Genomic DNA, 15,986 nt, shown 5'->3' on the forward strand with positions numbered 1-15,986 from the left:
GGGATGGGGGGATGGGTGGAGGTGGAAGAGGTCATAGAGGTGATAAATGGTGAAGGAAAAGAAAAGAGAAAAAAGAAAAAGAAAAAAAGGAAAAGAAAAAAGTGTCCCTGAGAGGCAGGCTGTAGACCTCAGCCAGCCTGCGGTTACTGGTTCACATGGGACCTGGGGCTCTGTGTTCACTGTGGGGTCAGGGGGAGGAGCACAAGGGAAGTGAGGAGGAGGGATCAGCCTGGGAATCCCAAGCCCCTGTAGAACAACACACACTTTCCTCCCACCAGGACCAGTTTCTTGCTTTGGGGGTGGGAGTGGGGGGTGGCATGAAAACCTAACAGTGGAATTACCAGAAAGAGATGTGTCCTTTCTGGGGAGAGGTCAATGGGGGGAAAAGGGGGCATGTGGAATACTTGAAACAATAAACAATGTAAATTTTAAAACAAAACAAAACTAAGAAAAGAAAAAGGTGTCCTTTCGATTTCGGTTCCCCACATCCGCACCACAATATCCTGCTCGATGTTCCCCTTCTAAAACAGTCAGTATCCGGACCAGAGGAGCCAGTCAGTACCGGAGGGAAGCTGAGAACTGGTGTGTAGCTGCAGGCGGCAGCCACAACCGGTGAGTTCGCGGTGATTTGTCTTCCAGCCACTTGTTCTTTAACAGCAACAAATGCGGAAGCCAAGGCGGGGCACTGGCAGGGGAAAGGCAGATGGCACGGGGCCAGGTGGCGTAGGGCCCGCGGGGGTTTTGCTGTGGGCAGCTCAACGACTCCATTTGGATCTGAACGGCTGCCAGGCAGGAGAAGGCAGGCGCTCACAGTGTGTCCTGGGTGCGCGCTCCCCTGGCACCCACCCAGGGCTGCAGGGAGGTCCCTACAGGGGAGGGGGAGCACATCCTGCCTCAACTGCAGAAAGGGGCTGAAGTCCTCCTGGGACCAAATCCTGACCCCCTCACGGAGCCAAAGCTACTGATACCTAAGAACTGAATCAGAATAACCTGTGATGATTGCTTAGAAGACAGGGTTAGGGTATTTTTAACCATCCTTTCAGATCTCTCCTGAGCAGGAAACTTTGGAAACCTGGGATCACCTGACTCCATCTAATAGAACTATTTCATTCAAATTCTTTATTTGGAGTTAAAAGCTTCTGGGTTTGGGTATCTCAATATACTGGCATTTAAAAGTAATTTTTTTGTGAACACAGCTATTCCTATTCAAAGATATTAAATATTCAGTCCAAGAAATAAACTCTGCAATTCCTCCTGCTTATAACAAGGCAATAAAAGGCTCATGATTTACCATGTAAATGCTCCCAATCACTTATTGAAAAGCAGAGAAATGGTACAGAGGAAGACTGTTAAACAAATACATGTTATATAGATACATTTTTATATCTTGGCAATTTGCAGCTTACTGAACGTTATTAACACATTTCAAAACATTGCCTAACTTGCTCATTGTTAAACACAACATTAATCCTGGAAAAGTCTGTTAATTACGGAGACCCTGTGTGTTACCACTCTGTACAGGGAAGACTCAGGCAGGAATACTTGCTCTAACACACTGATAAGAAAATGGAGGCTCACAGATGTAAGTTTCTTTTTCAAGGTCTCACTAACAGGAAGTGATTTGAACCCTGGTAGCCACTGCAGAATTTGCTCAGACATCCCAGGACTGCTCTGGGTTCCTCCCACAGGACTCACCCCCCTCAGTGTCCTCCCTTCCAGCTGTTACTGCTGCTCCTGTCCTGCCGGAGTCCTCCTCATGGCCCAGTGTCCTCCCTCCCAGCTGTTACTGCTGCTCCTGTTTTTCCTGAGTCCTACTCATTGGATGTGTCCTCCATGCGCTCACAACTGGATAAAGAGATGTCACTGTTCACCTTCTTTTAGAACTTAACCTCTTTGCCTCTTAGACACTCAATTTTTAATCAATACTTATAGAGGATTCAGTATACAACACATGATTTTAAGAGCATTATAAATTTTATCATATATTTCATCTTCCTAATGATTTTAATGACCAATAGATTGTTATTTTTAAATAATTTTAATATGTTTTTATTGATTTGTAGAGTGGAAGGGAGAGGGATAGAGAGAAACATTGATAAGTGAGAAACACTGATCAGCCCCTGCACACCCTCTTCTGGGGATCCAGCCTGCAACCCAGCCATGTGCCCTGACTGGGAATCAAACCCATGAACTCTTGGTTCATGAGTCAGTGTTCAACCACTGGCCAGGCTAAATTGTTACTTTAATTTATTTTTTTTTAATTTAAATTCTTTATTGTTTAAAGTATTACATATGTCTCCTTTGCCACCCATTGACCTCTCCCCAGCTGCTCCCACCCACCAGCACATGCCCTCACCCTTCTACTGTCTGTGTTCATTGGTTATGCTTATATACATGCCTACAAGTCCTTTGGTTGGTCTCTTACCTGCCCACCCCCCATCCCTGCCTTCCCTGACGTTTGACAGTCTGTTTGATGCTTCTTTGTCTCTGGAACTACTTTTGTTCTCCAGTTTATATTGTTTATTATATTCCACAAATGAGTGAGGTCATGTGATATTTATTTTTCTCTGACTGGCTTATTTTGCTTAACATAATGCTCTCTAGTTCCATCCATTCTATTGCGAATGGTAAGAGTTCTTTTTCACAGCAGAGGAGTACTTTTTCACAGCAGCAGATGTACTACCGTTTTTTAATCCACTCATCTGCTGATGGGCACTTAGGCTGTTTCCCAATCTTAGCTATTGTAAATTGTGCTGCTATTAACATAGGGGTGGATATGTCCTTTTTTATTGGTGCTTCTGTTTTTTGGGGATATATTTCTAGAAGTGGGATTACTGGGTCAAATGGCAGTTCCATTTTTAACTTTTTGAGGAAACTCCATACTGTCTTCAACAATGGCTGCACCAGTCTGCATTCCCATCAGCAGTGCAGAGGGTTCCTTTTTCTCCACATCCTTGCCAGCACTTGTTTGTTGATTTGTTGATGATAGCCATTCTGACAGGTGTGAGATGGTACCTCATTGTTGTTTTGATTTGCATCTCTCGGATGATTAGTGACTTTGAGCATGTTTTCATATGTCTCTTGGCTTTCTGAATGATGACTTTCTGTATGTCCTCTTTCGAAAAGTGTCTATGTAGGTCCTTTGCCCATTTTGATTGGATTGTTTATCTTCCTTTTGTTAAGTTGTATGAGTGAGATGGTTATTTTTAGTGTTGCCATTTTATGGAAGAACAAACTGAGATACAGAAATTACTCTTTCCAATGCACACAGCTAGGAGAGCATGGGGGCACATGAATGTTGTGTAGGATTGTCTTTGAGAAAGTGAAGGGACAGTCAAAGCACTTTGACTGCTTCCTGTCCCTTAATTGCATGAAACCCGCACTGTGATGGAAACAGTAGAGTACTAGTAGATCCTCTCCCAGCTGTGGGACTCTGGCAGCAATGGCCCAGCATAAAATGCCCTGACTACAGCCTCTCTTCCCTTTCAGACCACAAACAAAAAATATCCTTTTACTCTAGTTTAAATAGATGAATTCCTACATTCACCACTGTACCTGGATCCTGTAAAGATCTGTATCATGGTGTTTTGAGAGTGAGCCTTATTCTTTGTCTTCTTCTTCCTCTCAAAGTCTCCCCTCCTCCAACTGCTACAGCTCCCAGGATTCACAAGATTTGTCCTCCTGAAGGTCGCAGAGCACATTTATTTCTCTTTTTCTGAGAGGCCTTTCCTGACCATCCTCTATTTCAGGGATGGCGAACCTTTTGAGCTCGGCGTGTCAGCATTTTGAAAAACCCTAACTTAACTCTGATGCTGTGTGACATATAGAAATTTTTTGATATTTGCAACCATAGTAAAACAAAGATTTATATTTTTGATATTTATTTTATGTATTTAAATGCCATTTAACAAAGCAAAATCAACCAAAAAAATGAGTTTGCGTGTCAGAGGTTCGCCATCACTGCTCTATTTAAATTCAGCCCCCATGCTCCCTATCTCAGTTCCTGCTTTTTTTCTCCTGAGCACTTTCCATCATCTAATATACATATACTCTGCATGCTGCTTATTTGCTTTCTGCATTGTCTGTCTCCTCCCACCGGAACAGAGTTCCATGAGGCAAGAATTGGTATCCATTTTGTTCCCTACTTGATACTGAGCACTTACAAGAGTGTCTGGCACATGGTAGGTGCTCAGAAAACATATGCAGTTAACGAGAAACCAAATCACTCAGGAACTCCACGTATCTTCTCTGGTCATTCTCTGTCTCTTGCATGTCCCATCTTGCCTCTACTTACCCCCAATATGTTAATGTTCTCACAGCTCCATCATCAGTGTTTTGTTTTGCTCCTTCTATTTTTTTATGCATCACATGCACAAGATTGTATTAGGGTTTAATTAAAGATCAATATGATAATGTACATAAGGAATCTGTGCCAGGCCTTGACACACTAGGCTAAATACAAAATGTAGGAGTCTGTTCTACACACAGAAAGCTGACATACATGTGACTTGTATAACCATTAGATATGACTTTGGGACCTTGTGTTGTACTGAATTGTTCCTTTGGGTTACAGCTCACCATGGCCTCTGGATACACCATGATGGACCCCATCTGTCTGGTGGAAAATCAGAATAATCAGCTGACAGTAAATCCAACAGCACTGGAGATTCTAGACAAGATCTCTCAGCCTGTGGTGGTGGTGGCCATCGCAGGTCTGTATCGGACAGGAAAATCCTACCTGATGAACCGCCTGGCAGGACAGAACCATGGTGAGTGTTGTTCTGGGGCAGCGGCCATTTGTTTGGAGACAGGGATAACACAGACTGATCACACCTCCTTCAGGGTCATCTTTAAAAAAGAGACTAACTTCTTTCACTGAAGAAAAGTTTTAACTGTCACCACCAAATAGATATCTTAAACCCCATTGTTTCACAAAACCTCACTCTTTGAGCCAGTAACAAGGGGTTCCCCACTCTATCCAAAGATCTCCCCATTGTTCTTAATCCCATCCATTCTTTCTGCTGAGGAGCTCAGCTCCAGCAATTATTCCCTTCCTTTCTCTCCCATCTCACTTCTGTCCTAAACTTCAGGGGCTTTTCAACTAGGACACAAATATTACTCAACATGTCCTGTTTTCAAAAAGGGATGGAAGGAACAACAGACAACAGAATATTCTATATATCCCATAGCTCAATGGGACTACCATCCAATTTTTTGCTTCATTTCTGAGTAAAACTTTACTAAATTGTACCCTCTTTTCTTTAGCTAGTCTTATCAATATGCGAACTGTACCACAGAAGATTGCACAACACATACATATATAAAAAATTAAAAAATATAAGCCCTAGATAGATCCTCTGACACCTCACTGGAGCTCACCAAAGTTTTGATTTTCATGGTGCATGCTTTCACTCTTCCTTTGTAAAAGTGGTTTTACAAGCTTGTATGCATTTGTAAGAATAGCTTAAATATTATATAAAGGGAAGTCCATTCAGGAATTCTTTGGAGTCTTGCTTCTTTTGCTCAACAAAAAGTTTTAAGTTTTCCTAGATTGTCCTCTGTATCTGTATTCATTTATTTTCACTAATTTATAGTATGCTATTGTAAGAATATACCATAATATATTTATATGTTTGTTGTTGATGAACATTGGTTTATTTCTAGTTTTTTTCTGATACAGACCTGCTGACATGAATCTTCTTGCTGGTACATCCTGGTGAACATGTACACAAACTTCCTTGTGTGACAAACCCAGAAATAAAATTTCTGGGTCATGGAGTATATATGTAGACAGCCTTTCTAGATATTTTCAAACAGCTTTTCAAACTTTATATGTAATATATGTTTATTAGCAGTAATTGAGAATTCTCCACATTCTCATAAAACTTTGGTAAAAGACTTAAAATTTGATGATGTGATGACTGTATAGGTGCATGTTATTTGCATCATTGCAAATAAGTTTGAGCATCTTTTCACATTTTAATTTTCCATTTGCAATTCCTATTTCTTGAGGTCATTTTTCTTTTTTATTGGGTTGCCTTTTGTTGTTCTTACTGATTTCTAGAGCAATCTGCCTATGTCCTGCAACTCATTTCTCTCTATGAAGACCACACACCATTTTTATTTTCAAAAGTCTTCCTCTGTGTCTCATCAGCTCAGCACCATTATGGGCAAACCTCAAAACACTGAACTGCAATGATTAATAGCACTATCTCTCATTGTCCTCTCACTGTGTCTCTTTCTTTATGTTTCACTTCTTCTCTCCTTTCCTTCCTTTCTCCCTTTCTCCTTTTTGCTTCACAAACTTCCCAACTTGCTTCCAACAAAAAATTTTGTCTTAGTCTTTTTTGTAGAGAAATTCTAGACCACCTATCCTGGGAGAACACTTTTTGTTGCCAGTCTTAAATTAATTGATAGGCCATTATGAGGATTAAAGGTTTGGGAACCCTAAGGGAAAGATACCAATTAAGGAGGTTCAACACCATCCTTTTAATTCTGCTCAAGATAACTTCATGTAATGATGAGGTGCTGTTTCATTGCTGAAGAAGTCTCAAACCTCAAAATATTTTAACACATGTAGGTATAGTCAATAATATTGTAATAACTGTATATAGTGCTAGGTGGGTCCTAGAAATATCAGTGGGAACACTTTGCAAAGTATATGAGTGTCTAACCATTATGCTGTACAACTGAAAGTAACAATATAATGTTGAAAGTAAGCTGTAAATGGAAAAACAATACCATCTGAATTGTGACTCCACCACCAAACTCATACAACAGAAAGAAACAAAAAAGAAGAATTTGTGCCCAGTCAAGATCCAGGAGCCAGACCAGGTCACTACTTTCACCTTGTTGATAACTTCCTTTGTGGGTTTTTACCTCTCATAACTGAGAGTGATGATCTCTAGTTACACATACCTTTTCTCATTAAGGTATCTGGGAGTTCAGATTACTCTGTATTAATAAGCAAACAATCAAATACTATTACAATGAAGAAGAATGCAGGCCATCTCAGGCTTTATATCCTCTCTGTGGAGAACTCACTGGATGTGGAAATAGAATGGCCTGCACCAAGCTGAACGCACCTTCCCTACACATTCCATCATGTCCATTTCTAGTTCCCATTAAAGGAAACATTGGCCTATGTTGGATGTTAAAAATCTTGAAATGTTGGGCAAGGTACATCACACGTAGGTTCTTGGGCATATCGATCACATGCTGTCCACCTGTTGGTTTAAGCCTTGTGAAAGAGGAGCATGCAGGTTTCACAGGTCTTCTGCTTTCACTTCCATTATATCTCAACCTACGGCAGTGAAAAGAAAAAGAAAAAAAATCCTCCTCAATTTCTTGAAGAAGATAAAAGAAAAATACAGGAATGAAAGGGAAGAAAAATCCAACATAGCTGATTATCAGTCCAGTTCCTGGCAGGACACACAAGAACCTCTCAGAGGGTAACTAACGAGTATTAATAGAGGACACATACAAGGGCATAAGCAGGTCACAGAGAACTAACTGGAGATGAGGAAGCACCCAGAGGGTGGCAACAGTAATGGCCAGGGAACTATAGTCACTCCTATAGCCTGAAAAGACAAGCAGAAAGTGAAACCAGAATGTGGCAAAGACCAGCAGTTTTATATGAAGCTAAATGAAAGGGCTGTGACCCACTGTAGAGGAACAGAGGCACTGGGACACTGTGGCTCACCAAGGATAAGCGAGGGGAACACATGCCTGACCTCTAGTCTCATGCTGACGCCTCCCACTGGTAAAACTCCATCAGAAACTGAAGGACAAAGGGCCTCTTCAGTGTCAGAAAAAAATATAAAGATCAATAGAGGTTATAGTAATTCTGAATGTGACATAGCTTGAGCCATTGATAGTATGATGTGAATAGGAAACAGAAAGTGTTTCTTGAGAAGGTCCTTAACATGTATAAAGGTTGGATAGGCTGTCCTTGCTGAAACCAAAGCAACTTTCCTCCCAGCCAGGCACTCACATTCCAATAGTTTTAACCAATGAACCTATGGGGAGCCTGGACTATCTGCTGTTACTCTATAATGCTTTCTCCTCTAGCTTTGCAGGATTCTGTCCGGGCTCCACAGTGTGGTCTGAAACCATGGGCATCTGGATGTGGTGTGTACCCCACCCCTTGAAGCCCAACCACGCTCTGGTCCTTCTGGATATTGAGGGCCTGGGTGATGTGGAAAAGGTAAGGCAAAGAGTCTTCTTTGTTCTTGATACTCCACTTATATTTTAATTTGCAAACTTTATTCAACTTCTATGACCTATTTCTATAAACTATAAATCCACTTAAGAATAATGAGGTGTTAAATTTTGTTTCCTTGAATTTACTTTCTTGGAAACTCAATAGTTTCCTGATTAGATATAAATATCTTCTTATTTTTACACTTGGATGAAAGTTACAAGATAAATACTTATTTGGCATCTAAATTCTAGGCTCTTGTGTTAAGTACTACAAGTATGCATGATTGAGGAAAAGGCTCAGAGCTGAGGTGGGAGATAAGACATATGCAGTGTTATCTGTACAGGGCTCCATGGATACAAGGAGTGACATATTACACTGGTCTTCAGGTTAAGAAAAACATCCTGGAGGAAGCTATAATTATGGGATCAATGCATCTGGTAATTAAGGTGTCTGAGGTTGATAGTCTTGAAGGTAGGAAATGTGAAAATGTGGTTTCATTAAAATAACATATTTACATAATCTCCAAAAACACTTCAACTATAGCATACATATTAATTAAGGTTTTAGTCCAAGTCTCTGCGCTTTAGAGGTGAATTCCTCCCTGACTTTCTATAAATTCATGAGCTAGACCCATCAAAAGCATTTTAATGAAATAATTTTGGGTATTTTGTCTTTACTGTGTTAGTTGCAGTCAATCATGTGTCATTTGTATTAGCCATAGTCTAATTTGAAAGCAGAGCAGTGGATCTTTGGCTTCCCTTACCCCAAAAGGAGTAGGGGCAGGAATTTAGATATTCTGAATTTTAATATTAATTTTTTAATTGAATTTATTGGAGTGACACTGGTTAACAAATGTATACAGGTTCCAGGTGCACAATTCTACAGCACAGTATCTGTACATTATATTGTGTGTTTACCGCCCAAAGTCAAGTCTCTGTCCATACAATTTATCCCCCCTAAATCCTCCTCCAACTTCTCCCATGCCACTTCCCCAGCAGTCACCACACTGTTGCCCTGTCATGAATTCTTTCTCTTGTTCCTTCTTTGCTCAATACCTCCACTTCTGCCACCCAACCCCTCACCCTCCTCCAAGAGTTGTCAGCCTGCTCTCTATCTATGAGTCTGCCTCTATGTTGCTTGTTGGTTCATTATGTTCATTAGATTTCACATGAGTGAAATCATATGAAACTTGTCTTTCTCTGAATGGCTTATTTCACTTAGCATAATTCAAGTGTAAAGTACTCAGTAATGACCTCAGTATAAGCCCAAGATGGTCTACAGATTGCTAACAGATTGTAGTTAACACAAACCTTCTTCTTTTTAACTAATTACATTTGTAAAGGAGCCAAAACATAACTGTCAACTGATAGCAGGAGAAGTACTTGCTGTCCTTACAACTCTAGGGTTTTTAGTAGTATCCAATTCTATTGCATAGTCACTCATGATTTATCCTGAATGTTATATTCAGCTGCATCATCTATTCCTACCACCCACATAACTACTACTTCAATCAAATAAAATAAAATAACATGTAGCACCTTTGTATGAACAATAGTAATTGGCTTCTGTAGATCCTTCCACCAGCCTGGTCCTTTTCTCTCCACAATTCCACATTCTGTTCATTTTTTAAAGCAAAACCCTGCTACTTTTAACCTAATTGGATTTATCTCATTAAGATATAATCCTTTCTTGGCTTGAAATCACAGATAATTTTTCTGAGTATTGCATTTCCACTTTGTCTTTTACGTTGCAACATTGGGTTGCACTTCTGGCAGATTTGATCACCTTGAATGCACTTACATGTTGCCATGTATATTTGCACATTTAGCACATCATCTCTGGAGATCAGAGATTGCCCTTAGGAACCTTTATGTCCAAAAAAGTAAATGCAGTATCTGACATTTTTTTTTATACGCACAATGAGAAATTGATGAATTTAATTGATTCTCATTTGTATCCCCAATAGCCTATGGTCAAGAGAAAATGGAAAATAAATCACTACTCACATATTATTGCATACTTCTATGTTGTTGGGACTGTTTTACACATTTTGCAAACATTTACATTGTCATTTACTTCTTTTAATAGTTATGGAACTCAGGCCAAGAGAGGTGTCAATGTCAATAGCCAAAATGAGGTTTGAATTTAGCACTGTCTTCACAGTGTATGTTATTTGCCCTAATGGTCAGTTATAGTAGAGCTGAAATAGTGAACAACAGAATGGATGAATAAATTGAAGAGACCTCAGTCTCTTTCTTGCACTTTCTAGGGTTATTCAAAAAATGACTCATGGATCTTTGCCCTGGCCGTGCTTCTGAGCAGCATGTTAGTCTACAACAGCATGGGCACGATCAACCATCAGGCCCTGGAGCAGCTGCAGTATCCTTCCAGAAACCCAACCAAAATGTGAATGGAGTCTATGGGAATATAACTGAGACTATTTTGTGGTTTTTGTGGTTTTATCCAGTCGATAATCATGGTTGAGGAGAAAGAGACACTGGGTGAATGGGAATGTTATTAAAAATGATTTCTGGGTGAGATGTGGAAATTTTATCATGGAGCATTTCTCATTCCTTAGATAAGATCCCAGCTATGTGACTGAACTAACAAAGCTTATCAGGACAAAGTCCTCTCCCAGCTCTGGTGAAGTAGGTGATTCAGCCATATTTAATTGATTCTCATTTGTATCCCCAATAGCCTATGGTCAAGAGAAAATGGAAAATAAATCACTACTCACATATTATTGCATACTTCTATGTTGTTGGGACTGTTTTACACATTTTGCAAACATTTACATTGTCATTTACTTCTTTTAATAGTTATGGAACTCAGGCCAAGAGAGGTGTCAATGTCAATAGCCAAAATGAGGTTTGAATTTAGCACTGTCTTCACAGTGTATGTTATTTGCCCTAATGGTCAGTTATAGTAGAGCTGAAATAGTGAACAACAGAATGGATGAATAAATTGAAGAGACCTCAGTCTCTTTCTTGCACTTTCTAGGGTTATTCAAAAAATGACTCATGGATCTTTGCCCTGGCCGTGCTTCTGAGCAGCATGTTAGTCTACAACAGCATGGGCACGATCAACCATCAGGCCCTGGAGCAGCTGCAGTATCCTTCCAGAAACCCAACCAAAATGTGAATGGAGTCTATGGGAATATAACTGAGACTATTTTGTGGTTTTTGTGGTTTTATCCAGTCGATAATCATGGTTGAGGAGAAAGAGACACTGGGTGAATGGGAATGTTATTAAAAATGATTTCTGGGTGAGATGTGGAAATTTTATCATGGAGCATTTCTCATTCCTTAGATAAGATCCCAGCTATGTGACTGAACTAACAAAGCTTATCAGGACAAAGTCCTCTCCCAGCTCTGGTGAAGTAGGTGATTCAGCCATGTTTTTGAGTTTCTTTCCAGACTTTGTTTGGGTTGTACGGAATTTCACACTGGACCTGAAGTTAGATGGATGCACCATCAGTAAAGATGAGTACCTGGAGAATGCCTTGAAGTTCCAGGTATCAGAGGATGGTCTGGGTGGTGGAGGATGAAACATTTGACTCTTACTTTATTACTCACATTATATTTCTTACCAGAGGGCTATAATATAAAGTTTTATATGTCAATCCCTGACCTCCAGTGATGATTTGCCAGGGTGTAAATATACATGGCAACATGTAAATGTATCCATGGTGATCAACTCTGCCAGGAGTGAAACCCAATGTAGAATGTGATCAAATATGCCCTGTCATTTAGCACTTAAGCCGTGCTTCGCAGCATGTTTGTCTACAACAGCATGGGCACCATCAACCACCAGGCCCTGGAGCAGCTGCAGTATCCTTCCAGGAACCCAACCTCCATGTGTCATGGAGGCTATGGGAATATAACTGAGACTATTTTGTGGTTTTTGTGGTTTTATCCAGTCGATAATCATGGTTGAGGAGAAAGAGACACTGGGTGAATGGGAATGTTATTAAAAATGATTTCTGGGTGAGATGTGGAAATTTTATCATGGAGCATTTCTCATTCCTTAGATAAGATCCCAGCTATGTGACTGAACTAACAAAGCTTATCAGGACAAAGTCCTCTCCCAGCTCTGGTGAAGTAGGTGATTCAGCCATGTTTTTGAGTTTCTTTCCAGACTTTGTTTGGGTTGTACGGAATTTCACACTGGACCTGAAGTTAGATGGATGCACCATCAGTAAAGATGAGTACCTGGAGAATGCCTTGAAGTTCCAGGTATCAGAGGATGGTCTGGGTGGTGGAGGATGAAACATTTGACTCTTACTTTATTACTCACATTATATTTCTTACCAGAGGGCTATAATATAAAGTTTTATATGTCAATCCCTGACCTCCAGTGATGATTTGCCAGGGTGTAAATATACATGGCAACATGTAAATGTATCCATGGTGATCAACTCTGCCAGGAGTGAAACCCAATGTAGAATGTGATCAAATATGCCCTGTCATTTAGCACTTAAGGTCAATTTTTATTTTTTATTACGTTGAAGCCCGTGCCAATGGTGATATGAGTATGACTGGTAGGTATAAATTCAATTGTTATTAAGACTAAAGAAACTCAAGTGACCAGAATTTAAGCTGGCTGAGGAAATGGAATATCCAATATTGTACCAAAGATTTTAGGAAAATTGACACCATGAAAAAAATTGGAGGATAACAACCAGTACTAAGACATTTTAGGGGTCAAATATTTCATTCTGATTAAGTTTAGCACTCCTCTGCTTATATTTGGAGAAAATGCCCAACTTTATGGACAATGGGTAACACAGAATCACAATGATATCAAATGACTCATTTTTTAAAACATATTTCATCTTGTGTATCTTAATAGCCCTCAAATTAACATATTCTTCCAGTAAGACTGTCAAATCATTCATTATTGCTCTCTTATAACATCACTCTCCTCATTCTATAGCCTATCATCATGTTAATAGAATAAATTATTTACACAGAATAGATTTAGCAGAGAGAAAAATGGATGGCACCTGGAAGCATGTCCATTTTTGGTTATATAATACTTTATATATTTATTCAAGAATCATTTATTGAGCAGCTGATATATGCCCAGAATTACCCAGTGTGACATTGTCACGTTCGATATAATCTGATATAGAGAACAGGTGTGGTCTTTATGTGGCATTAGGTTAAACTTCTATATTTCTATGGTCTGTATTGTTACTTTGATTTTTAGAAGTTATTCTTTACTGGTCTGAGTATTGTCTGTTCTAGCAATATCATAAATTGCCATATATCTACCAAGAAATATTTGACTTTTACTTTAGAACCCCCATTACATTTCTGACAGGAGGACTATAATATCAAATGTATTTCTGACAATTTTGGGGATTAATCTATCATTCAAAAATATCTAATTAATAGTCAAGCCGTTGGAAACTGTGGAAGAGCTAAAGAAAGCAATAATAAGTTTCTTCAGATGGGATGAATGCCTCCTCTTCTTCCTCAGCAGTACTTCTTTTATTCCTGGCTTTGCACAAAAATAAATAAATAAATAAATCTTTTTTTTTAGGAGATTTGCATTACGTTCATATTCATGATTAAATAGGAGGATATATGCAAGCATCAGAGTTATAATAACAGAAATACCCTTGAAAATGAACATACTTTCCTGAAGACTGTCTCACCAATCACTGCTCTTTTTTACTTTTCTTCTACAGGCAAGGATCCCAAAATCCAGCAATCCAACATTGTGGAGAGCGACAACAGCGTTTGGACAGGTTCAAGCCTCAGACTGACGAGACACTTTTTATTTCTTCTTTTTACACCAGTCCCTTTAGCATTTCTTGCATTGCTGGCTTGGTGGTTAGAAGTTATTCTTTACTGGTCTGAGTATTGTCTGTTCTAGCAATATCATAAATTGCCATATATCTACCAAGAAATATTTGACTTTTACTTTAGAACCCCCATTACATTTCTGACAGGAGGACTATAATATCAAATGTATTTCTGACAATTTTGGGGATTAATCTATCATTCAAAAATATCTAATTAATAGTCAAGCCGTTGGAAACTGTGGAAGAGCTAAAGAAAGCAATAATAAGTTTCTTCAGATGGGATGAATGCCTCCTCTTCTTCCTCAGCAGTACTTCTTTTATTCCTGGCTTTGCACAAAAATAAATAAATAAATAAATCTTTTTTTTTAGGAGATTTGCATTACGTTCATATTCATGATTAAATAGGAGGATATATGCAAGCATCAGAGTTATAATAACAGAAATACCCTTGAAAATGAACATACTTTCCTGAAGACTGTCTCACCAATCACTGCTCTTTTTTACTTTTCTTCTACAGGCAAGGATCCCAAAATCCAGCAATCCAACATTGTGGAGAGCGACAACAGCCTTTGGACAGGTTCAAGCCTCAGACTGACGAGACAACAAGGTCCTCTTGTGGCAAAGCCACATACAAGTCCCAGCTTGGAGGGAAAAGCCCTCCCAGCACAATTATAGCCAAAGGCTATGGTTTTCATAAGCTTGACCTTATAGTCTGACCCTGGAGTCCTAGGTAGCTGAGGGATGTGGGCTTCGGGGGAATGAAGCAAGTGCTGCCAAAACAAAGCTTGATAGAGTTCAGAGAATTGCAACAACAGAAAAGAAGCATATTTGAAAATCGCAAGAACATTGTAAACATCTTGACCACTCCCTTGTTTTGCTTTGTGTGATCTGAATATAAAATAAAGATTTGGCATACAGGCTGTGTCACTGTTTCCTCATCCAGGTGCAGTGATCCACCTGGCCCCAACTATATGCTCATGTCTGTTTCTTTTAATCCTTCACTGGCCCCTCCTCAGGTACACCATTGGCCATGCTGGATGCAGGTCACAACATGACTAGAAAGTACTATATCAGGAAGTTCTTCCCCAAGTGAAAGGGCTTTGTTTTTGATAGGCCTACACATAAAAAGAACTTGTTACAACATATGGAATGCCTGTCAGAAAACAACTGGAGTACAGTTTCCAGGAGCAATCCAAAAATTTCTGTAACTATACCTTCACAGATGCAAAAACAAAGACCCTCTAAGCGGGAATCATTGTCACTGGAAATCATGAGTCTCCTTTGTTACAGCACGTTTTTCTGCAGTTCATTGTGTGTGATTGTACTCAGGGTTTGTCAGTAGTTCTGTTTCCTGCTGTATGGGATGTGGATATGCAGATTCATGCCACACATAGACATGCATGTTTTTTCATTAAAGTTTCCCTATATGAAGGTTTATTTAAATCTACTGTATCTCATGAAACTAATACACTAATGACATATGCACAAGCTACTGTTAAGGATAGGAATCTGCATGATAATGACAAGACAAAATAGAAAAAAATACATAGCACAACATAAGCCACTGAAAGTTTATTAGAGCTTGAGAAGAAAATTTAACTCTAGTCTTCTGTACAGGGCTAGATTCATGGATCTATAAAACTTCAGCAGACATACAGTGTCCTGGGATGAGATGGGCCCATGACTGATTTAATATTTGAGTCACCATCCTGAAATATTTGATGACTGTTTTATATGAGCCCAAATTTTCATTGCAAAAATTTGCCCACAAATTATCTACTTTACCTACCTGTGAAATAAACTCTTTTAAAATGTATTTCAATTGGGAAAGGTTCCAGGAAACTTTTGAATACATTGGTTGAAATCATTAAGTTTACATTATCATGACATGAATTTGAGAACCATAAAAGAGAGAATGTATAGGAGATATGATGATGTTATTACAAGGAAGGGGGTTTATAATATATAAAG

The 15,986-nt window shown here is 39.3% G+C and overlaps 1 protein-coding gene across 1 annotated transcript in view; it reads left to right on the top strand.

Annotated features, from left to right (window-relative positions):
* The window catches only part of LOC102244723 (guanylate-binding protein 4-like), a gene marked incomplete at its 3' end in the record, with an annotated part of 47,712 nt that overhangs the window by 15,538 nt on the left and 16,188 nt on the right, over nt 1-15,986 (top strand). Inside the window, 7 exon segments of the mRNA XM_014540335.1 lie at nt 4,574-4,769; nt 8,079-8,206; nt 10,473-10,582; nt 11,525-11,710; nt 13,292-13,302; nt 15,032-15,175; nt 15,178-15,285. Coding sequence (XP_014395821.1) covers nt 4,574-4,769; nt 8,079-8,206; nt 10,473-10,582; nt 11,525-11,710; nt 13,292-13,302; nt 15,032-15,175; nt 15,178-15,285 — 883 coding nt within the window.

This window comes from Myotis brandtii, unplaced genomic scaffold, assembly GCF_000412655.1.
Source record: "Myotis brandtii unplaced genomic scaffold, ASM41265v1 scaffold2417, whole genome shotgun sequence".
NCBI classification, from domain to species: Eukaryota; Metazoa; Chordata; class Mammalia; order Chiroptera; family Vespertilionidae; genus Myotis; species Myotis brandtii.